We start from the raw sequence: 23606 nt of genomic DNA, 5'->3' as shown, positions 1-23606 counted from the left end.
GGTAGCACCCATTTTCCCTTCTATCCTGACCAGTTGCCCTGTCCCCGCTGAAGAGAAACATCCCCACAATATGATGTTGCCCCCACCATGCTTCACAGTAGGTATGGTGTGTTTTGGGTGGTGTACTGTGTTTGGTTTATGCTTGGAGTTCAGTGCAAAACTCATCTGGAATATTCTGCTACCATGTGGAAAAAGCTTTTATGGTCAGATGAGACTAAGATTTAACTTTTTGTAGACTAGATTGGATTTTTTGGACTGAGCTCCAGGCGCTAACCAAACATAGTATACACACCCAAACACAGCCAAAACACACCATACCTACTGTGAAGCATAGTGGGGGCAACATTATGTTGTGGGGATGTTTCTCTTCAGTGGGGACTAGGCAATTGGTCAGGATAGAAGGGAGAATAGATGCTGCCAAGTACAGCCAAATTCTTGAGGAAAACCTGCGTCCCTCTGCTAGACAGCTGAAGATGGGCAGGTCATTTGCCTTCCAACATGACAATGATCTTAAACATACTGCCAAAAGAATAAAGGAGTGGCTTAAGGAGAGGATGGTGAATATCCTTGAGCGGCAAAGTCAGAGCCCTGACTTAAATCCTATAGAAAATCTGTGGATTGACTTGAAGAGAGCAGTCCATCGCCATTCCCTACAGAATTTGACTGAGTTTAACAATTCTGCATGGATGATTGGGCAAATATTCCCCAATCTAGGCATGCAAAGCTATCATAGAGACATCCAAACAGATTGATGGCTGTAATGAAAGCAAAAGGAAGCTCCACATAGTATTAAGTCAGGGGTATGATGACTTTTCCAACCCTGTTATTCTATTTAACTATTTTATTCTGTTTATAGATTTTTTATTTTTTTTTATTAATTTTCAGAACTGTTGACTTTTTTCATTATTTTGATGTTGTACTGCTACATTTGTAGATAAAACTGGAAAAGATTTTTTTTTTAAATTGGGTTTTGATTTCAGCCTGTAAGACAAAAAAGTAACTATTTCAAAAGGGTATGATGACTTTCTATAGGCACTGTATATGGCAACTCTGGTCTGCTTGGCCCCATCATGATGCATATGTATTTGTTGCATCTGTTTTGTGATTATCAAATATAAAATAATACAAATAAAACTTCTAAATATTGACAAAGGAAGAGTGCATAAAAAAAGTGTGTTCACCTCGTTTAGAGCGAATGTTTTCTAATCGAAACGCCTCAGGGGTCTCAAACGCGAAGACTGAGTCACTTTCTTGAATGATGTCAAGATCATCTTCGTCATCACAAAATGAGCGGTGGAAACCATCGTAATACATTTCAGTCAAAACAAACTGCACAAAGACAAAGAAATAATAGTCAATGTGTCAATTCAGCCATGACAATATGACAATGCTTCACTACATTTTTTTCCCTTTTTTACAATTTCTGTTAAATCCATTTTTGGACTGTGTGAAAGGTGCAACTCTCTTTTAGATGTTAGTGATACAATTAAAAGTGCAGTAAGAAGTGTAGCGAGAAAATGTTTCAGGACATTGATAGAACACATATTTGATATCATTTTACAGTAAATCTTGTTGAACTCTACACAAATTCTTGTTACTGAATTTCATGTTCTACAACCAGAAACACTTACTGCACCTTTGAGTGTAGATGCAAGAGGTGAAACAAACCTATTGGAGCAATGTAATGCCTAAACATTTTACAAATACCCCAGAATTTGCAAGCAAAAAGAATTTGACATTTAGAATTTGGCTAGGTTAATGGCACCTTGAAGGGCGTGTTGCAGGTTAACCACTACTTTCCAATAATGGGTACATAAAACACTCAATCATATCACAGCTACCTAAGAGTTTACCAAAGATAACAATGTTGTTAAATTTCAATTTAATAAATGTTTCTGTATGGGGGAGGTCTCGTTATGGAGGCTATGTTTTCCATTTATTCCTATGAGAAAAGGTTGTCGCTACACTTTCAACATAAAGTCTGTATATTTACACTTTGAATTTCGTTACAGCATTTATATCACAGCCACCCAAAGGTTTAACGCCGTGCCGTTCTGACCCACTTATACCTAGAAGCGCCGCGCCCCGGTCATTTGACCGCTTTGACGACCTACTAGAAGCGCCGTGCTGGTGTGAACTACTTAAAGCACGGCGAGGCGGTCAAAAGACCACTTAGTCCTTAGAATGGGAGGCTGTTACTTACACATAATGATAGCTAGATGGCGCTTCGTGCACGAATCAAATCGTTTGGTCATAAATTCAGTTTGCACTAAGCCATGTGTCATTCGTGTCAGACCGTGTTGTTGATAGTCTGTGGTTGTTTCATTATGACATACAGCACGCTTGAGTTATCTGTTCATTTATTTGTGTTGATTTGTGTTGTTTGAGGTAAAAACTCTGGAAGAGTTCTTGAACAAACCTTAAGCAAACTTGACTTTCAACTTTTACATAGTATTTCATCTTTTATATTTCGTTTTTACATTTTGTATGCAGTAACCTGCAGTTCGGGTTTGGGCAGATAATCTAAGCTCTAAAATGAATGGGTGGCTAGTTCTAATTCACTCCCCAAATTCACTTCTATTCATTTAAGGTAGTATATGTTCGTGCCGCCGAAAATGATCGGACCTGGAGCAAAGAGCCTAACAGTCTGGTTTCAATTACACAGTAGCCAGGATTTCATGCCGCATTTTACAGGCTACCGTGGCTACTTTCTAAAACAATTTTCATTCATTTAGGGAGAAGCATCTTATAGGGTCTAGCTACCTCGGAGGGAGGGAGATAGAGAGAGCTATGCTGAGCAGGCATAGGCGCGAGAAGTAGCCTGATTAAAAATTATGAGTGAAAAATATTCTCCGTTTTGCGAATGTGTAGGCTATGTTTGTGATGTCTGCTGAAAAAAAGCTTTAGGCCTATTGTTTCTACAATTTAAGCTAACTTCTATGTGAATTCGAGATTCAAAATTGAGACACACATTTTAACACATCAGTAATGCAGAGCCGTAGCTCACTGGTTAGGGCTTAAGCCTCAAAACCTAAGGGTTGCTGGTTTGATCCCCGACCTGCTCATGGCTGAGGTTCTTTTGAGCAAGGCATCAAAGTAGGCTATATTCTATTCTATTCTTTTCTATTCACACACACAACATTCTGAAACGCGCATATGCGATGAAACATGATTGCGCATTCTTCCACGAGTTGCCTAAACAGCCAGCCTACAGATATGCAGGGGACAGAGAGAGGTGTGGGGATGGGGAGGCAGTTAATTGTCCTCAATGCCGCGGTGATGTCTGTAGCCTAAGTAGCCTAGACGAGTGTATGGGGGAGGGGGAATGATCGGTTTCAAATAGTAGAAACAATAGGCCTATAGCTTTTTTTCAGCAGACATCGCAAACATATCATACACATTCACAAAACGGAGAATATCATTCTGCTCAGCATAGCGCTCTATCTCCCTCCCTCCGATGTAGCTAGACCCTATAAGATGCTTCTCCCTAAATGAATAAAAATTGTTTTAGAAAGTAGCCACGGTAGCCTGTAAAATGCGGCCTGAAATCCTGGCTACTGTGTAATTGAAACCAGACTGTTAGGCTCTTTGTCCCAGGTCCGATCATTTTGGGCGGCGCAAACATATAGGCTACCTATTAAATGAATAGAAGTGAATTTGGGGAGTGAATTGGAACTAGCCATCCATTCACTTTTAGAGCATTTTAGTTGAAAGTCAAGTTTGCTTAAAGAGTCACTTCACATCATAACTCCACCCACTTCACATTTCTGAAAACGGCTTTGAAAATGGGCGAGACGTTCTGAAATTGGGAGAGAGTGCAGCACTGTTGCAACCAATCAACCATGGTGATTTCGTGTCAATCTGGGAATGAGTGCTGCAGACATGGCTTATCACAGGTAGGCTAATCAGGGCAGCAGGTGTTGAGGCGTTTCAGTCCTAATTTGTAACGACCCGGTGACGTAGTGTCGGACTAGAAGTGCAGGACAACGTCAGCATTCCAATAGTATTTTGGACCAACATGCCATGGCATGTTTTCAAACGGTAGTATGCGCGAGAGAGCAATATCTCCAATACAAAATCAGACGAAATGTTACTTTTGTCGAGAAACACGATTTTTGTCAATATTAACCCTGGTAATAGTACAGTTCACCACTTATGAGTATTTTCAATCAATCAACAGCTCAAAAAACCTATTTTAGGGTGCAGTGACCCTTTAAGGTTTGTTCAAGAACTCTTCCAGAGTTTTTACCTCAAACAACACAAATTAACACAAATAAATGAACAGATAACTCGAACGTGCTGTATGTCATAATGAAACAACCACAGACTATCAACAACACGGTCTGACACGAATGATACATAGCTTAGTGCAAACTGAATTTATGACCAAACAATTTGATTCGTGCACGAAGCGCCATCTAGCGATCATTTTGTGTAAGTAACAGCCTCCCAGTCTAAGGACTCAGCGGTCTTTTGACCGCCCCGCCGCACTTTAAGTAGTTCACACCAGCACGGCGCTTCTAGTAGGTCGTCAAAGCGGTCAAATGACCGGGGTGCGGCGCTTCTAGGTATAAGTGGGTCAGAACGGCGCGGCGCTTCTAGTGTTAATTGTAACCACTCCAAGGCACATCAGTGCAACAATATAAAAATAGTTCTTAGTTAGATTAGATTCAACTTTATTGTCAGTGCAGGGTAAAAGTACAAAGACGACGAAATGCAGTTTGCATCTAATTTAATATCACGCATATGAGGTGAACAGAGTGCCTTAGCAAGGGTGAGGTGAAACCCTTTTGTGTACATAGAAGAAATGATACATATTTTAGTACAATTCATAAAAATAGTGAGGAGTGAAAAACAAAAGTGTTGTGTGTTGTTGAGAATATTCTGTGACTTTCTAAATTGCTTCTGTTGAGTCCAAATAATTAAGCAGTGGAGTATAAGCAATTTCATTCATAGTATTATGTGCATGTGTCAGGGTTTACTATTATTGGCCGGGTTTCCCAAAATCGTTAAGAAGCTCTTAAGTCCTAAGAACTTCTTAGGAGCGTTCTTAGAACATTCTTACAACGCTCCTAAGAAGTTCTTAGCACTTAAGAGCTTCTTAACTATTTTGGGAAACCCGGCCATTGGCTGTTGACACATACCTGGTCTTGGGGAATCTTGGTCTCTTGTGACACCGCCTGTCTCAGTCTGGAGACGGTGCTGTGGAGAGGAACAGCTACGCCAATTCTCATGCAATGAGAGTACTTTCCCTGGTACACCACCGTCACATAGAGGGGCCTGGTCAGACAGAAAATGTCTAGTGTTTAGAAGTGAACCATGAATAACAATCCAGTTGAATCTGCATTATTTTACAGTCGTGTGTCATTATAAGTGTACGTGACAATCAGCTGAGGCTTTGAGGCTTTGATCAACCAAGAATGGTCATTTCTGCATGGCATTCGGAAAAGGTCTCAAATAGAGTGACCCTTGGAGTCTAACGAAACAGCTCAAGTTCATAGTCATGCACTGATAAAACAATCAATAATGAAATTAATGCCAGCTCAACTTTGCAGAATAAGTTTAATAGAAATAATTACACAGGCCTGTTAATTAGCAATTAAAACAAGTCTGAAGTGTAAATGAGAAGATATAAGAAAATTAAGAGGTGTGTTATGTTGTGTATGTATGTGTATGTTGTATTGTCCGGTCATTATCAGAAAATAAGTTGGACCCCAACACAAGAAAGCATGAATCCTTGTTATTACTATTATTATTAATGGTGATTTGTAAAGAAAATAAAAAGAAATCCAAGCATTCTCAGCAATTCAGGCAGCATTTCTGTGGACGCAGACACGCTTATCACCATTCAGATGCTAAGCTCACGGGCAATTGAAGGTGTCATTGGCTTTTCAATGGTAAGAACCCACCCGATTTCACTGGCCACATAGGTCTTGTTTACTTACTGAGAAAGCCTGAGGAGACTATCATAGTGTTATTGTCTTAAAAGCTACCGAAGTGAACATAAAACATCTAATCTGTATTCACCTGAAAGATCACTCGGCTGTGAAGAAATCAAACTTATTTGGAAGTTTATCCAATTAGTAGTGAAACCGCCAAATATTTCTGAATGCTTTTTTCACTTTTATGCAACCAGTACTTATGTTAACAAGATGCAGACTTCAAAAGTCTTCAACAGATATATTCATAGTGTGTTTTTTAACCCTATGAGCCCTAGACTGTTTTAAGGGCATTTTCACTACCTCTAGTTAGAAGCATTTATCCTGGTCATTTTAAGTGCCATTCACACATGCTATATATTGTTTTTTTCAGCACAGTCTAGGCTACCCAGATCTGCCACAATATCATGTATAAAAAATTGCATTGATTTGATTTAGATTTTTAAGGCGAGACACGGCAGGTGAAAACATCGTTTTTGTGACCTCCGGTCAATTTCAATATTTTGTGCTAGTTTGCTACCTTAGCATGTATTCTACCACCCTACTACAACAATAAAGTCCGATTTGCACATTTAGGTGTTTATTTCATGACATTTTGTCTACTCGCGCCTATATATTTCTCCTAATTTTACCAAAAGTTCCCATTCTAAAGTCTCATGTACTACCGCGACCGTGAACCAAATCATATCGTGTGTGACACCGTTCAAAAGCCCCTTTTCTCCTGAATGACGCTATGCAATCCAAATATGGACATTTCCTTTGTATTAGCAACCAATCGCGAAAGTTCAAAGGCGAGTCTAGGCTTAGAACGTTTCCCATTGGCTGTGTTTCAAGGCTGTTTTCTCAAAACGAGTTTCTTCTCCCACTCTGAGAACATAATCTCCACTTCTGAAGCACTTACATGCGCCAAACTTTCCAGTCTTATGCCAAACTATATTTACAAGACTTTTCCAGAGGGGTTTATTGAAATATGATTCCTAACCTGATATATATGACATTTTATGCTTAAAAACATGGCAAAAAACGATTTTTCAAGGCTATTGACACTATATGCTGATTTACAAGACAACAGAAGTAGATATCCATAAATCCCTCTGTATTTTTTCTCCCATCTAATATATTAACACAATGAAAAAACAATTTTGAACCAGGCTTTATCCAAAACTCAGATTATGCATTTTAAAATATATGCAAATTAGCGCATATTTAATGAGATAATGCCTAATTTGCATATTTAAACATTAAGTTACAAAAAACTTGTAATACATTTTTTTCTTATGTTGATGTAAGTAATCAACTGGGGAAGTTTCATAGTGATATCTGCTAGTTAAAAATTTTACCCTATTCACCTGTAGTGTCTCGCCTTAAATAATAAAAATGTAAAAAGCATACTATACAAATTCTTACATTTTGACGTATATCTCACCACAGCAAGCTGACAGCTCGACCTGACTTGCATGGTTGTGTAGGCCTGACTGTCCTGAACATGGCAATATAAAAACCATGGTGGGGGTATACTTTGGGGCTGAGCAATTTACAGAAATATGTGGTGTGTGCCTTCCAGAAATAAATGGCCATTTTTATTTAGTGATGATAAATGACTTTTTGACACTTTTTGCACTCCATATTTGTGACACTAGCTGATCTGACCTGACTTGTTTGCGTGGTAGCACACATGAAGTGCACAGATGATGATTCTCTATAATATTTTTTTTACTGCATTGCAATAAACAAAGTAAAGGCAAAAAGTGTTTATTTGTCAAACAAATGTGGATGCAATATGAGTCTTGAATTGGATACCATACAGGAGTTAGCTAGGATCTCAAAACCTTATTATGAACGTGACTTGCCATAGAGAAACACATGAGAACATTGGATTATGAACATCTATTATGCCACACAAAAACACAAGGTAAGTGGAGCTAAATGAAGTTATTATTTTGCTGTCACTTCGTCTGTTTTATGGCCTAGAAGGTTGTATTTGGTGTCTGTGGATAGCTCTAGCTCTCCTCTTTCATCTGAGATGCATTTCATATCTTTCTGATGGCGGTTTCACGAGGAAATCAAACGAGAGTAATGGTAGCCAAAGCTATATGACATTATTATTTGTTTGTCACTTCGTCTGTTTTCATAACACGAAAGGATCGATGTCTTTGGTATCAATGGAAAGCTCTGCTTCTCCTTTTTCGTTTGATATACGTGTCATGTCTGTGCGATGCCGGGGCCGTGAGTAATTCAAGCGAGAGTCCCGGATGCGCAGGTGAACGCAGAGCAATATAGACTGTAAATATGATATACTTTGATTTAACTTCATGATTTTATTTTATTTTCATACTTGATCGTACAGACAAGTGTCTAGTTTTGTTGGAAAGCCCCGGTTCTGCTCTTTCGTGCAATATAGGTCTTATCTCGCGGTGACTAATAGTAGGGGGGATTATCAACAAAAAAGGGCCTAATCGTTACGCGTCGGATAGAAGCACCAAAATTGGTACAGACACTCTTTATGATGTATCTCATCATATCAGAAGGGGTGCCCCAGATTTCTGGTTCATTAAGGTCATTTTTTAAGGGAAAATCCAAGATGGCTGCCAGAAACGGCCTTAGGATAATAAAACATTGCATAGTGTGGGCATCTTGATTTATGCTGCTACTTTATCATTTCACATTTAATATATAGAGATGGTTAACAAATAATATATGCAAGATAACCCATGTAAACAATCTTACATGTCTATTATACAACTTTAAAGTGGAAAAAACAGGCTTTAAACGGTCAGAATGGCATGACTCCCCCAGTGAATCCTCACCTGAGTAGTTAATTATTCATTTATGCATAACATTAATATTCTTAAAAACTTTTGGAAGAATCACTTAATCATTTTCAAAAGACAGCTTATTGTTTAATTGTCCACATGAGCAGAGATCTAGCCCTAAATAGGAACACAACTCATGTTATGCTAGCGTTAGCATTAGCCAATGTAGACCCACCAGCTGAGTTGAGTCAAAGCTGGGCAAACAAAGGTATTCCTAGGCTAATTGTGTCCCTGTGATCACTTGGGGTCTTTTTTTGCGTATTTGTGCCCTTTGGATCTTCCTGGGGGGTATTGTCGTATTCTTTTGGGCATAATGTTATAGGAACTATGAAATTTAGATTTGTACTACAGTAATGGTTGCCAGCTACTAAGGTGTGTAAAGTGTACATTGAGTAAGGCTGTGTCTCATTACACTTACTTCCGTCAGTACACTGCTAATGTGCACTGACCACTTACTGCTGTAGTGCTCACTTTTGATGGTTAGTACTGTCCCAAAAGGGGCCTTCCCCAAACTTCCCACAAAGGTGGGAGCATGAAACATTCTAAAATCTCTTGGTTAAATGCTGAAGCATTCAAAGTTCCTTTCACTTGAACTAAGGGACCAAGCCCTGTGCACCAGCGCACAAAGCAAGGTCCATAAAGGCATTGATGACAGAGATTGGTGTGGATGAACTTGACTGGCCTGCACAGGGTCCTGACCTCAACCCAATAGAACACCTTTGGGATGAATTAGATGGACTGAGGGGCAGTCTACTCATCCAACATCAGTGTGTGACCTCACAAATGTGCTTCTGAAAGAATGGTAAAACAAAACCGATAAACACTGTGGAAAGTCTTCCCTGAAGCTGTTATAGCTGCAAAGGGTGGACCGACATCATATTAAACCCTATGGATTAAGAATGGGATGTGACTGAAATTCATATGTGAGTCAAGGCAGGTGACCAAATACTTTTGGCAATTAGTGTACAGTACTTAGGTTGCTTTTGGTATAGGTTCAAAACTTTCAGGAAATACACATCAATAGTGTTTTCAAAACCTTGAGGAAAAGAGCAAGTTCGGCTCTCCCAGGTTTTCTCTCTTTTTCAGGTTGTGATACAACCTTTAGGGCAAAAAGTCAGCATGGGCTGCATGGAAATAATTTCCAGAAGTAACAGGTGCCTTCACTGCTATGACATTAAATCTTTTTCAATTACTTAGCCAGGAAACAAACATATTTGCATTGCTGGAGAGGTACACTTGTGTTCTTTACGATAAGACAACCAATCTTGAAAAATTCAATGAATCTCAGGAAGGATTTGTTTTCTCAAAAATGTCTCTCAATGGAAAATACCCCTACCACACAGGCTGCACTGATCCAGCATTCAGATAGTGCAGTGTACCAAGCTAGCATTTGGTCCAAAGGTCTGCAAGCTATCCAGTCAGTGCTTTCTCCTGAAAAATATGGATGGACTAAATTAGATGATTATTGGACACCTTTATGGACACTTTTACCAGAGGCAGCGAAAGTATGTAGAGAACTTCTTAATGTGACAGCAAAGCTGAGCCTCTCTGCCGAGTGCCGATGCCAGGATGCTGGGTTGCCTTGCACAGCATTATGCCAATGTGCTGAAGCATGTGAATAGATGAAAATATGCAGTATGTAGGCTATGACTAATGTACTACTGTAATCTTACAAAGTTACAGGGCACATGTGTGCATCATTTTATGATTTTATGAGATCTGCCTGAGGTGCTTCTCTGTGTTTACAGTATCCTTGAGATAGTTAGTGGATATATAGGTAGCCATAGTGTATTTCTTTTCATAATTTATTTTCTTTTAAGACAGTTCTTCTTACCCTAGATAGCCCTAGATATTTGGGGCATTCCTTCTAGGATGTCTTAGGATCACCCAAGGAACATACCCAAGTTCAAGCTTTTTAGAGGTTGTTTAGATGGTCTTTGAATTAGCTGCCAATTATGTGGCGGGCACGACCTTAGCGCAACCTTTTTCAATTTCTTTAAAAACTCACTACCTGTTAGAGATAGTTTTGGCCACCCCTTCTAGGATGTCTTAGGGTTATTTTGTCTTTTTATCTATCCTTCCTTCCTTCTTCGGTTCTCCGGCTTGTTCCCACCGATCTAAAGAACACTAGATAGACTATCCCAATGTTGCTGCCCCATCATTCTTTATCTAGGAAGGAAGGAAGGGATGATATAAAACAATGAATGAGAAGAGCCTTTAGGATCACCCAAGGAACACCAAATTTCAAGTTTATTACAGGTTAATTAGGTGGCCTTTGAAATAGCTGACAATTTTGTGGCGAGCAGCACTGCCTTTTTCAATTTCTTTTAAAACTCACTTCCTGTTAGAGACATATTGGACACTCCTTCTAGGATGTCTTAGGATCACCCAATGAACATATACCAACTTTCAGGCTTTTTAGGGGTTGTTTAGATGGTCTTTGAACTAGCTGCCAATTTTGTGGCGGGCAGTACAGCCTTTTCCAATAGTTTTTGAATCTGCATCAATTGTATTGGTGGCCATTTTTAATTTCCTCAAATCTCACTTCCTGTTTGAGATATTTTTGGGCACCCCTTCTGGTGTGTCTTAGGATCACCCAAGGAACATGTATACCAAATTTCAAGCTTTTTAGAGGTTGTTTAGGCAGTCTTTGAATTACCTGCCAATTTTGTGGCAGGAAGCGCAGTATTTTTTTGTTTTTTTCAAAAACCTCACTTCCTGTTTGAGAATTTTGGTGAAATCTTCCAGGATGACATAGGATCACCCAATGAACATATACACCAAATTTCAAGCTTTTAGGAGGTTGTATAGGTAGTTTTTGAATCAGCTTTCAATTGTATTGGCGGCCATTTTGAATTTCTCCAAAATCTCACTTCCTGTTTGAGATATTTTTGGGCACCCCTTCTGGGATGTCTTAGGATCACCCAATGACCATGTATACCAAATGTCAAGCTTTTTAGAGGTTGTTTAGGCAGTCTTTGAAGTAGCCGCCAATTTTGTGGCAGGAAGCGCAGTATTTTTTAGTCTTTTTCAAAAACCTCACTTCCTGTTTGAGAATTTTGGTGAAATCTTCCAGGATGACTTAGGATCACCCAATGAACATATACACCAAATGTCAAGCTTTTAGGAGGTTGTATAGGTAGTTTTTGAATCAGCTATCAATTGTATTGGCGGCCATTTTGAATTTCTCCAAAATCTCACTTCCTGTTTGAGATATTTTTGGGCACCCCTTCTAGGATGTCTTAGGATCACCCAAGGAACATATCTACCAAATTTCATGCTTCTATCCGCCGCGTAACGATTTTTCACATAATCTCCCCTACTATAATACTCGCGGAGCAATTTAACAGAGAAGAATGGGTGTTTTCTGACGCACTTTGCGTCCGTCGGGCTCATAGGGTTAATACAGTTTGAGGACCTTTGACAATAGGATTTTGTAAGGTTGTCTTTACATTTTATTTAGATAAAAAAATATTTATTTACATTCACTTCACTCTGATTTTCTTATTCCTGAGGACTTCTAGATTATAACCATATGTGTCACTTTTGCATTTATATTTTTAGTTAGGGGTCATTCCACATCAATTCAACAAATGCCTTCTGCTTGACCATCTTAGATTTGCTTCAAACTTTTACCGCCTAAAGATTTAAACTTAGCCAAAATATTAGCTTGGTATACCTTATACATCCTGAGAAAAACAAGGTATCCCCCTTCTGATTTTTGGCACATTTGCGCCCTCATCTAAATCTGCAGCAAAGTTCAGATGTCATTATCTCAAAAAGTGTTCAAGCTAAAGACTTCAAATTGTCTGTGAATAATGTTTGCTACCTATAGATTCCACATGGATATCCGTAAGGCGTATGTGTTGATACTGACTTTGTTTCAATCTTGTGAAATCAGAAGAGAAATCTTCGATTTTTGTGTCCCATTACACAATTTATAAACAAAATGTTTGTCAACTGCTTATGTCTCTCTACAGATGTGTTTAAGCTGTCTTTGAAAGCAAGTCTATATTGCATTTTTGTTGGAAATATTGTAACACAAAACTGAAAAATAATCAATTTGGATGATATTTTATCTCCCCATTTAATTACAGGGGTATGACAAGCTATACCAATGAATTGAATGCATGAATCTTTAGAAAGAGTGTGAAATGGGCTTTCAGACTGAAATTTCAAGATGGTATTATGGCTGCAGTTATTGAAATTTTATTGGTAAAATATTGGTCTATTACAACAATTAACAGTGTTTTTTGTGCTATTATTTCATGATTTCATAATCCTTGTTATTCCTAATTTTTTTTCCAAAAATGTTCGATTTTGACGTCTCAATTTCAAAAGGCTTTAACTTAAAAGTGATAAGAGATAGAGACTTTCTGTAAATTAGAATAGAATAGAATAAGAATAGAATATATACTTTTTTGATCCCGTGAGGGAAATTCAGTTCTCTGCATTTAACCCAATTTAACCGAATTAGTGAACACACAGCACACAGTGAACACTAGTGATGCGCGGGTCGGCCCGTAACCCGCGGACCCCGCGGGTAACCCGCGGGTCGGGTTGGGCGGGTAAAGAAATTATCACTTTATTTGCGGGGCGGGTTGGGGCGGGTCATTAAAAACAAAATTACATTTTAAAATCCATGTATGTTGCGTGCAATTCCCTATAGCCTATATTAAAGGAACCGTATGTAGGATTGTGGCCAAAACGAGTAGGCTAGCCCACTGCAATTACTTTCAAAATACTGTTGCGCGGCGTATCGCCTCGCCTCTCCCTCCCCTCTGAGTCGCGGTTGCCAGCTTGCTGCAGGATCCAACAGGAACAGCAAACAGGCTGCTAGCTTTCAATGGCAAGTGCTAATGTTGTTTTCCTCAGCATAATGACAGAAACGAACTCTGATAATGCATTGCTAACGTCAGCAATGACTAGCCGTTATTATTTCCCAAACAATTCCTTAACCTACCTTTTCAATTCAATGATCCCTCCTCCATATGGCTCCACGTTACTTTGCACAAACATGCATAACTTGTTTGTTCGGCTGTCATAGGCTATTTGAAATGTCAATTTAGCCTACACTAAGTAGCTTACAAGTAAGTTAGCCAAACTGATGCATCTTTATCTGTCCAGGAGCAAATTAACAACACTGACTGTCTTCAAATTCTTTTCCGTTTTCAGCCGCTTCAATCTCCTATACAAATCCTTGTTTTATTTCGGACGTATTTCGTAGGCTATAATGTTTAGCCTAGATTAGGTTTTTGCTGTGCATTTCTAGATTTTTTAAATGTGTAGCCTATCATCTTGTTATAATGACCTGATTATCGTTCATACTCATAAGCATAGCCTTTGTTGTTGCCAGTTTACAGGCGATGTTTCCAAGCACTTACAATGCCCAGTATGTAATAGTCGCGGGTGCGGGGCGGGTTGGGTTGTCAAAATAGATACAGTGGTGCGGGGCGGGCTGGGTCGGGCCAAATAATTTCATAAAAGCGGGACCCGCGGGTTGAAAAAATACCCGACCCGCGCATCACTAGTGAACACACACAGTGAGGTGAATCACACAACACAGAGCAGTGAGCTGCCTGCCCAACCAGCGGCGCTCGGGGAGCAGTGAGGGGTTAGGTGCCTTGCTCAAGGGCACTTCAGCCGTGGTGGACTGGTCGGGGATCGAACCATAGAACCATAGATCGAAAATTAGAGAAATATTAAGGATGGCCCAAAGTTTATGTAAGGATTACATGTATCCAACTAATTAGCATATTATGACATCATAATGATTTTTTTTTTCTTGACAGACATTCACATCACAAGGACATGCACACACACACAAAAAAACACACATTGTACCATACTAAATGGTCAGGGAAATAGTAAATCAACAGTGTAAATCATTAGGCTATAATAGCAAGATGATGGGAATGATGAAAGCCAGCCCAGTGACAGACCCAAACCCAAGCGCAGCGATCCCCCTCTCATATGTTGCACGACATACTCCATTAAGCCACCAGATCAAGACGACTATAAGAAAGCACTGGCACGTCCTCCAGGCTGACGCCAAGTGCGCAGAACTCTTTCCTAGTCCTCCTCTTTTTACACACTCTAGGTCGGCTAACCTCAAAGACAAACTTGTGCATTCAGACACTTTTGACAAGTCTCATCGTCCTCGCGAACGCCTGGATAAGACGGAGACGGAGGGAGAGCAGGGAAAGGAAATTCACCTTAACGAATGCTGCGTGTTTTTCAAAAGCATTAAAATAATGGTCAAAATATTATTAACAAATATTCGAATATGTTAGAATTTTGATATTAATAAACAAACGAACTTGACGAATATGATTTTTGGCCAAAAGTCGAAGTCCTTCTGCCTACACCTGTATTTTGTCTGACTGTGGCCTTTAGATCTGCCACTTTGTTTTTTTTTGTTTTTTTTTGGGGGGGGGGTTATACATTATACATGACATACTCATCACAAGGACATGTACACACTAAAATAACACACATTGTACCATACTAAATGGTCAGGGAAATAGTAAATCAACAGTGTAAATAATTACTAATAAATGGCAAGATGATAGGAATGATGATGACGAGAATGCAAATCAAAAAGCATTCTTTTTGCTGTGGAGATAATTAATCCCTATTCATCCAGGTGACAATTATTGTAGTGTTTCATGGTGTGGTACCTCTCATTGCAGAGCATAATACAAAAACCCACCCCACACTGCCTGCACCTGTAGCCTATTTTGTCTGACGGCAGCCTCTAGGTCTGCCACGCGCACCTGTCAAGTGGAGTGATTTCAGCATGGACAAAATATCGTTTTTGGATGTTGAAGTTCAGAAAGTTGGGATGACACTAAGAACGACAGTTTTTCGCAAGGTCACTGACCGAAATAGCTTTTTTATTGTCCTATTTAGGCACATTATTGATAAGATTCAGAATGTTCATGTTTGCTATGACCTGTGCGCCTAATTGGCAATTTGGTGACGTAGCCTACTTGTACCTGTTATTAGTTACACCTGCCCTATCCTCTCCAAGACGCTGAGGACGGCTGTTAGCCGAAACGCGTCCGTCTTGTTCATGCTTTCAAGTTAATAAAGTAACAAGATTATATCCGAGAGTGCGTTTATTTTGCTTTAAACCAGTTTTTCTTTTTACGCACCCAAAGACTCTAACATTCGGAGTTTGAGCGCATCTGCCTTTCAGATCTAAGAGTGGAGTGAATCGACATGGCTCTGTCCATTTTCATTCTCGTTGCGACTCCCCACACTGCTTCTACGTTGCCCCGCAGCTCTCCTATGGACACTTCGACCTCCACACCAACATACCCATTAGTATTAGGCAAAGGCTCCATCCACGTTTGTGCTTGGTGTGACTAAACTCTCAGGTTGTCCAGCTGCATTACTGCTAGGCAGAGACACAAGCATGTTATTGATATTCATGATATTCCCCTTCAGAATCACTGTCAGCGAACAGAAGACCCAATACTTCATTCCTGGTAAACTTTTTTGAATGTTTAGACAATTATCTAATGCTAATAGTCGTTTACGTTCACAACCGCTCTGGTACAATGGCTCACACGCAAAGTAGCTCAGCTGATATTTCGCACTGATTTAAAGCACCCTTGCTCAAATATTTTGTATAGAAGCATGACGTAATTCTGAGTCGGGACGTAGTATGACATGTCTACCAACTAGTGGCAGGAGTTTGAACAAAGTTTGACACCCTATTTCACTAAATCGGCCATTTTATTCAGTACCGCATCTTGTCGACTATATCCGCCTGTGGCGCTTAGAGGGTTAATTCACTTTTCAAAGACAGCTTAAACACATCTGTAGAGAGACATAACCATTTGACAAACATTTTGTTTATAAATACATTGTGTAAAGTGGTACCCAATGTGGGGGTTTGAAAAAACAACAACATTTTTCTTCTGATTTCACAAGATTGAAACACAATCAGCATCAACAAATACAACTTAAGAATGTCCATGTGGAATCTATAGGTAGCAATCATTATTCACAGAAAATGTAAAGTCTTAAGCTTGAACACTTTTTGAGATAATGACATCTGAACTTTGCTGCAGATTTAGATGAGGGTGCAAATGTGCCAAAAATCAGAAGGGGGGTACCATGTTCAAAAATGTTTTTCTCTAGATGTATTAGGTATACCAAGCTTATATTTTCACTGATCTCCTCCACCCCTACACTCAGTCACGCTCCCTGCGGTCCTCTGACAAGGACCTGCTGGCCATTCCCCGCACCAGGTTGCGGACTTTTGGGGACAGGGCTTTTTCTGTCAATGCTCCCACACTCTGGAATACCCTACCACTCCATGTCCGCTCTGCCCCGTCCCTGTCCATGTTCAAAAAGCACCTCAAAACATTTCTCTTCACAAAGTCCTTTGTCCCCTAATACCCCCCCCCCCCCCCCTCTCATTTGTTAACTCATTGGCTGCCAGCGATTTTCAGTGCAGAGCGCTCCATACTGCCAGACGTTTTACAGCATTTTGACTGTTTTTCCAAGATCCACCGAACGGTGAGCTTTATGACTATCTAAACACCGAAGGTACCAAATGAAAGAGTAGACTCTCTTCTTTCACCAGGAAAAAACGGCTTGTTTCTATCGTTTTCCGTTCTTTAGTAATCGTCAGTAGAACATGGGTTAGTTTTGCTAAAAACACCTGTTTGCTAGGGACTCTGATGGTCGCTAAAGACTCTGAACAGGATGCTAGACTTAGCAAGCTAGCACTAGCAAGGTTGTTGTTAGTCTATATCGCAATATCCAATGTAAATGGATCATACCGTTCACGTGTTTTCCATCCTTGATGTAAGAAGTAAGCATATTTATTCCCTGCATCGCGTGCAAACTAGATCCACTGTGGTCGATCTTTAGTGTGTTTGCTAGTTGTCTCTGCATGACTTGTGCACTCTAGGCAGATACTAATGATCCAAATGGCACTGTTGCCATCTAGAGGTTCGGATCGCTAGTGCAGTCTGTTTACAAGCCTGAAACTCTGCCAGATCGTTCCCAAGCCCACCCAGGAGCCCTCCCCATTGAAAACGGCAGTCAACGTATGTGTCTAAATTGACGTTTAAAGACGTCAATGGCAGTTAATGAGTTAAGCGACCTTGGGTATTATGAAAGGCGCTATATAAATCCAAGATATTATTATTATTATTACAGTGCATGAAAATGCACTGTACTGTTCTTCCTAGGCTTCTTCTTATTACAGTGCATGAAAATGCACTGTACTGTTCTTCCTAGTCTTCTTCAACTTCTTATTATTACAGTGCATGAAAATGCACTGTACTGTTCTTCCTATTCTTCTTATTATTACAGTGCATGAAAATGCACTGTACTGTTCTTCCTCGGTCTTCTTCTTCTTCTTCTTATTATTATTCTTCTTCTAACGCACGCAATTCAGCTTCAACCGTTTAACGTAGAAACTTCATTCAAACGTTGTTGCGTAGGTCTTGCTTATGCCATGCCTGCTTTGTATTTTTCAACTTTGTAACTTTTATACTTTTTAAACTATTAGTTAAAAACTATTACAATTCCCCCCATAGACTTAACATTGCTCATTATGACATCACGGCAGCAATTAGAATCTTAGGCCAGGTGGCCGGCCACCTGGGCACCAACTGTCAGTTTCTCTGGCTTTAAGCATACAGTCTCTCAGAAGACTACATATCCTGTTAACTGTTTCCTCTGTCCACAACTGTTTCAAAATAAAAGTCCTCACTGCAATAATACACTATTAAATCATTTAACCATTGAAACTACTCAACTATTGAACTGTTCAACCATTCCAACTGTCAGTTATCATCCACTATGCCTCCAGTCAACTACATGAAACCTCCATGTACCTAGCAACCAACATAGCAACCATTAAAATTAAGCGTTTATGACCGTTTCCATAGCAACCAACATGATTATACTGCAGTAACTTCTTGTTTCCTGATAGTGGCCACCATGGATACCCTAGCAACAAATGTTTCAAAATAAAAGTCCTCACTAGCAAGTTAGCTGGTTAGCATAGTTAGCATTGTTACCATAGTTAGCATTTTTAGCATAACTGCAAAAAATCATCAACTAAGTTAGCTAATCAACCTGGTTAGCATTGTTAGCAAATTTAGCATTGTTAGCATAGTTAGCATTTTTAGCATTGCTGCTAGAAATCATTGGTTAAGTTAGCTAATCAACCTGGTTAGCATTGTTAGTAAAGTTAGCATTGCTAGCATAATTAGCATTTTTAGCGTAACTGCCAGAAATCATTAGCTAAGTTAGCTAATCAACATTTTAACATGAATAGAAATCATTAGTTAAGTTAGAACTGGAATGTTTCATCTTTAAACAGTCTACCTTCACACTATCAACTCTCTGTAAACTATGCAACCACCATGTTTACCCTAGCTACACCTTAGTAACCATATCTACATTATCTATCTATTTCTGCATTTTCATGCACTGGTAATTCCTTGGAATTGCATTTCTAGTTATTATTAAACTTCTTCTTCTAACGCTCGCAATTCAGCTTCAACCGTTTAACGTAGAAACTTCATTCAAACTTTGTTGCGTAGGTCTTGCTTATGCCATATGTGCTTTATATTTTTCAACTTTGTAACTTTTATACTTTTTAAACTATTAGTTAAAAACTATCACCATTTCCCCCATAGACTTAACATTGCTCATTATGACATCACGGCAGCAATTAGAATGTTACCCCAGCTGGTCAGCCACCTGGGCACCAACTGTCAGTTTCTCTCAGGCTCCTCTCTGAAGACTACATATTCTGTTCCCCTGTATCCTCTGCGCACAACAGTATCAAAATAAGTCCTCCTAATTCCATCCAACTTTATATCCATTCATCTTCTTCAAACCATTCACTCATCCACCCATTCTAAACAGTCTGCCTATCAACAACATCAATTAGACGCTCTACATTGAACTTTTAAACAATCTACTCTGTCTCAGGCTGGCTCTCTTAAGACTAGCCAGTTAAATTGATTACACCTGTATCTGTATCCACTACTCTCAGTAGAGAGCTGTGTCTCTCCATTCTACAAGAATATAAGGCACATTCCATCCAACATTCTATCCATTCATCTTCTTCAGACCATTCACTCATCCACCCATTAAACTGTCTATCAACACCTATTAAACAATCTGTCTATCAACATCCATTAAACTCTCTGTCTATCAACATTAATTAGACTATCTACATTCAACTTTTAAATTATTTACTGTCTCAGGCTTTAAGAGTACACGCTGGCTCTCTTAAGACTAGCCAGTTAAATTGATTACACCTGTGTCAACTACTCTCAGAGAGCTGTATCAGTGTCTCTCTTAACAAGAATATAAGGCACATTCCATCCAACCTTCTATCCATTCATCTTCTTCAGACCATTCACTCATCCACCCATTAAACTGTCAATCAATATCTATTAAACAATCTGCCTATCAACATCCATTAAACATTCTGTCTACCAACATTAATTAGACTATATACAACTTTTAAAGTATTTACTGTGGGTCCCTCTCAAGCAGTGTTTATATGTCCTCCCTCGCTCCTCGATCCTCAATGATCTACATAAAGAAAGATAGAAGAAGGGCTAGACTATCCCATTGTTGCCGCTCCATCATTCTTTATGTAGATCAGTGAGGAGCGAGAGAGGACGCGTAAACGCTATATATGAGAGGCACCTTCTGTCTCAGGCTTTAAGCATACAATCTCATTAAGACTACAGATCCTGTTTCACTACTTCCTCTGTCCACAACTGTTTCAAAATAAAGGTCCTCACTGCAATAATACACTATTAAATCATTTAACCACTGAAACTACTCAACTATTGAACTGTTCAACCATTCCAACTGTCAGTTATCATCCACTATGCCTCCAGTCAACTACATGAAACCTCCATGTACCTAGCAACCAACATAGCAACCATTAAAATTAAGTGTTTATGACCGTTTCCATAGCAACCAACATGATTATACTGCAGTAACTTCTTGTTTCCTGATAGTGGCCACCATGGATACCCTAGCAACAAATGTTTCAAAATAAAAGTCCTCACTAGCAAGTTAGCTAGTTAGCATGGTTAGCATAGTTAGCATTGTTAGCATTTTTAGCATAACTGCAAAAAATCATAAACTAAGTAAGCTAATCAACCTGGTTAGCATTGTTAGCAAATTTAGCATTGTTAGCATAGTTAGCATTTTTAGCATTACTGCTAGGAATCATCGGTTAAGTTAGCTAATCAACCTGGTTAGCATTTTTAGTAAAGTTAGCATTGCTAGCATAATAAGCATTTTTAACGTAACTGCTAGAAATCATTAGCTAAGTTAGCTAATCAACATTTTAACATGAATAGAAATCATTAGTTAAGTTAGAACTGGAACGTTTCATCTTTAAACTGTCTACCTTCACACTATCAACTCTCTGTAAACTATGCAACCACCATGTCTACCCTAGCTACACCTTAGTAACCATATCTACATTATCTATCTATTTTTGCATTTTCATGCACTGGTAATTCCTTGGAATTGCATTTCTAGTTCTTCTTCTAACGCACGCAATTCAGCTTCAACCGCTTAACGTAGAAACTCCATTCAAACTATGTCGCGTAGGTCCTACTTACGCGATGTGGGCTTTGTATTTTTCAACTTTGTAACTTTTATACTTTTTAAACTATTAGTTAAAAACTATTACAATTTCCCCCATAGACTTAACATTGCTCATTATGACATCACGGCAGCAATTAGAATCTTATGCCAGGTGGCCGGCCACCTGGGCACCAACTGTCAGTTTCTCTGGCTTTAAGCATGCAGTCTCTCAGAAGACTACATATCCTGTTAACTGTTTCCTCTGTCCACAACTGTTTCAAAATAAAAGTCCTCACTGCAATAATACACTATTAAATCATTTAACCATTGAAACTACTCAACTATTGAACTGTTCAACCATTACAACTGTCAGTTATCATCCACTATGCCTCCAGTCAACTACATGAAACCTCCATGTACCTAGCAACCAACAAAGCAACCATTAAAATTAAGTGTTCATGACCGTTTCCATAGCAACCAACATGATTATACTGCAGTAACTTCTTGTTTCCTGATAGTGGCCACCATGGATACCCAAGCAACAAATGTTTCAAAATAAAAGTCCTCACTAGCAAGTTAGCTAGTTAGCATGGTTAGCATAGTTAGCATTTTTAACATAGCTGCAAAAAACATCAACTAAGTTAGCTAATCAACCTGGTTAGCATTGTTAGCAAATTTAATATTGTTAGCATAGTTAGCATGTTTAGCATTACTGCTAGAAATCATCGGTTAAGTTAGCTAATCAACCTGTTTAGCATTGTTAGTGAAGTTAGCATTGTTAGCATAATTAGCATTTTTAGCATAACTGCTAGAAATCATTAGCTAAGTTAGCTATTCAACATTTTAACATGAATAGAAATCATTAGTTAAGTTAGTAGTGGAATGTTTCATCTTTAAACTGTCTACCTTCACACTATCAACTCTCTGTAAACTATGCAACCACCATGTTTACCCGAGCTACACCTTAGTAACCATATCTAAATTACATTATCTATCTATTTTTGCATTTTCATGCACTGGTAATTCCTTGGAATTGCATTTCTAGTTCTTCTTCTTCTAACGCATTTAATGCAGCTTCAACCGTTTAACGTAGAAACTTCATTCAAACTTTGTAACGTAGGTCTTGCTTAGGACACCCGTGCTATTTATTTTTCAACTTTGTAACTTTTATACTTTTTAAACTATAAATTAAAAACTATTAAAATTTCCCCATAGACTTAACATTGTGATTATGACATCATAATAGGGCAATTAGAATCTTCTGCCAGGTGGCCAGGCCAGCTGCAGCAGCTCTCTCTCTCTCTCAGGCTTTAAGCATACATTCTCTGTGAAGACTACATATACCTGTTAAACTGTTTCCTCTGTCCACAACTGTTTCAAAATAAAAGTCCTCACTGCAATAATACACTATTAAATCATTTAACCATTGAAACTACTAATCTATTTAACTGTTCAACCATTCCCACTGTCAGTTATCATCAACTATGCCTCCAGTCAACTACATGAGACCTCCATGTACCTAGCAACCAACATAGCAACCATTAAAATTAAGCGTTTATGACCGTTTCCATAGCAACCAACATGATTTTACTACAGTAACTTCTTTATTCCTGATAGTGGCAGCCATGGATACCCTATTAACAAATGTTTCAAAATAAAAGTCCTCAGTAGCAAGTTAGCTAGTTAGCATGGTTAGCATAGTTAGCATTGTTAGCATAGTTAGCATAACTGCTAAAAATGATTAGCTAAGTTAGCTAATCAACCTGGTTAGCATTGTTAGCATAGTAAGCATTGTTAGCATAGTTAGTATTTTGAACATTTCTGTTAGAAATCATTAGTTAAGTTAGCTGATCAATCTGGTTAGCATTGTTAACATAGTTAGCATTGTTAACATTTTTACCATAACTGTTAGAAATCATTAGCTAAGTAAACCAATCAACCTGGTTATCTTTGTTAACATAGTTAACATTTTAACATACCTTTTAGAAATCATTAGTTAAGTTACAACTGGAATGTTTAAGCTTTAAACTGTCTACCTTCACACATCAACTCTCTTTAAACTATACAATCACCATCTTTACCCTAGTTACACCCTAGTAGCCATATCTACATCATCTATCTATAAATTTTTTCATTTTCATGCACTGGTAATTCCTTGGAATTGCATTTCTAGTTATTATTATTATTATTTTGGCTGAGTTAGTTTAAATGGTTACTCTTTAGATGGTAAAAGTTTGAAGCAAATCTGAGATGG

General features: G+C 38.8%; 1 protein-coding gene across 2 annotated transcripts in view; it reads right to left on the bottom strand.

The window, feature by feature from the left end:
• usp31 (ubiquitin specific peptidase 31) overlaps positions 1-23606 on the bottom strand; it is a 150868-nt gene that overhangs the window by 70668 nt on the left and 56594 nt on the right. For both annotated transcript variants that reach the window (XM_062533282.1, XM_062533283.1), the window contains exons 5-6: positions 5145-5280; positions 1182-1329 (exon numbers count right to left, since the gene is read on the bottom strand). In XM_062533282.1, coding sequence (XP_062389266.1) covers positions 1182-1329; positions 5145-5280 — 284 coding nt within the window. The remainder of the gene's footprint in view (positions 1-1181; positions 1330-5144; positions 5281-23606) is intronic.

Source organism: Sardina pilchardus, chromosome 3, assembly GCF_963854185.1.
Source record: "Sardina pilchardus chromosome 3, fSarPil1.1, whole genome shotgun sequence".
Taxonomy (NCBI): Eukaryota; Metazoa; Chordata; class Actinopteri; order Clupeiformes; family Clupeidae; genus Sardina; species Sardina pilchardus.
Note: the sequence above shows the minus strand (reverse complement) of the source record. Positions and strands in the feature narration are given on the sequence as shown.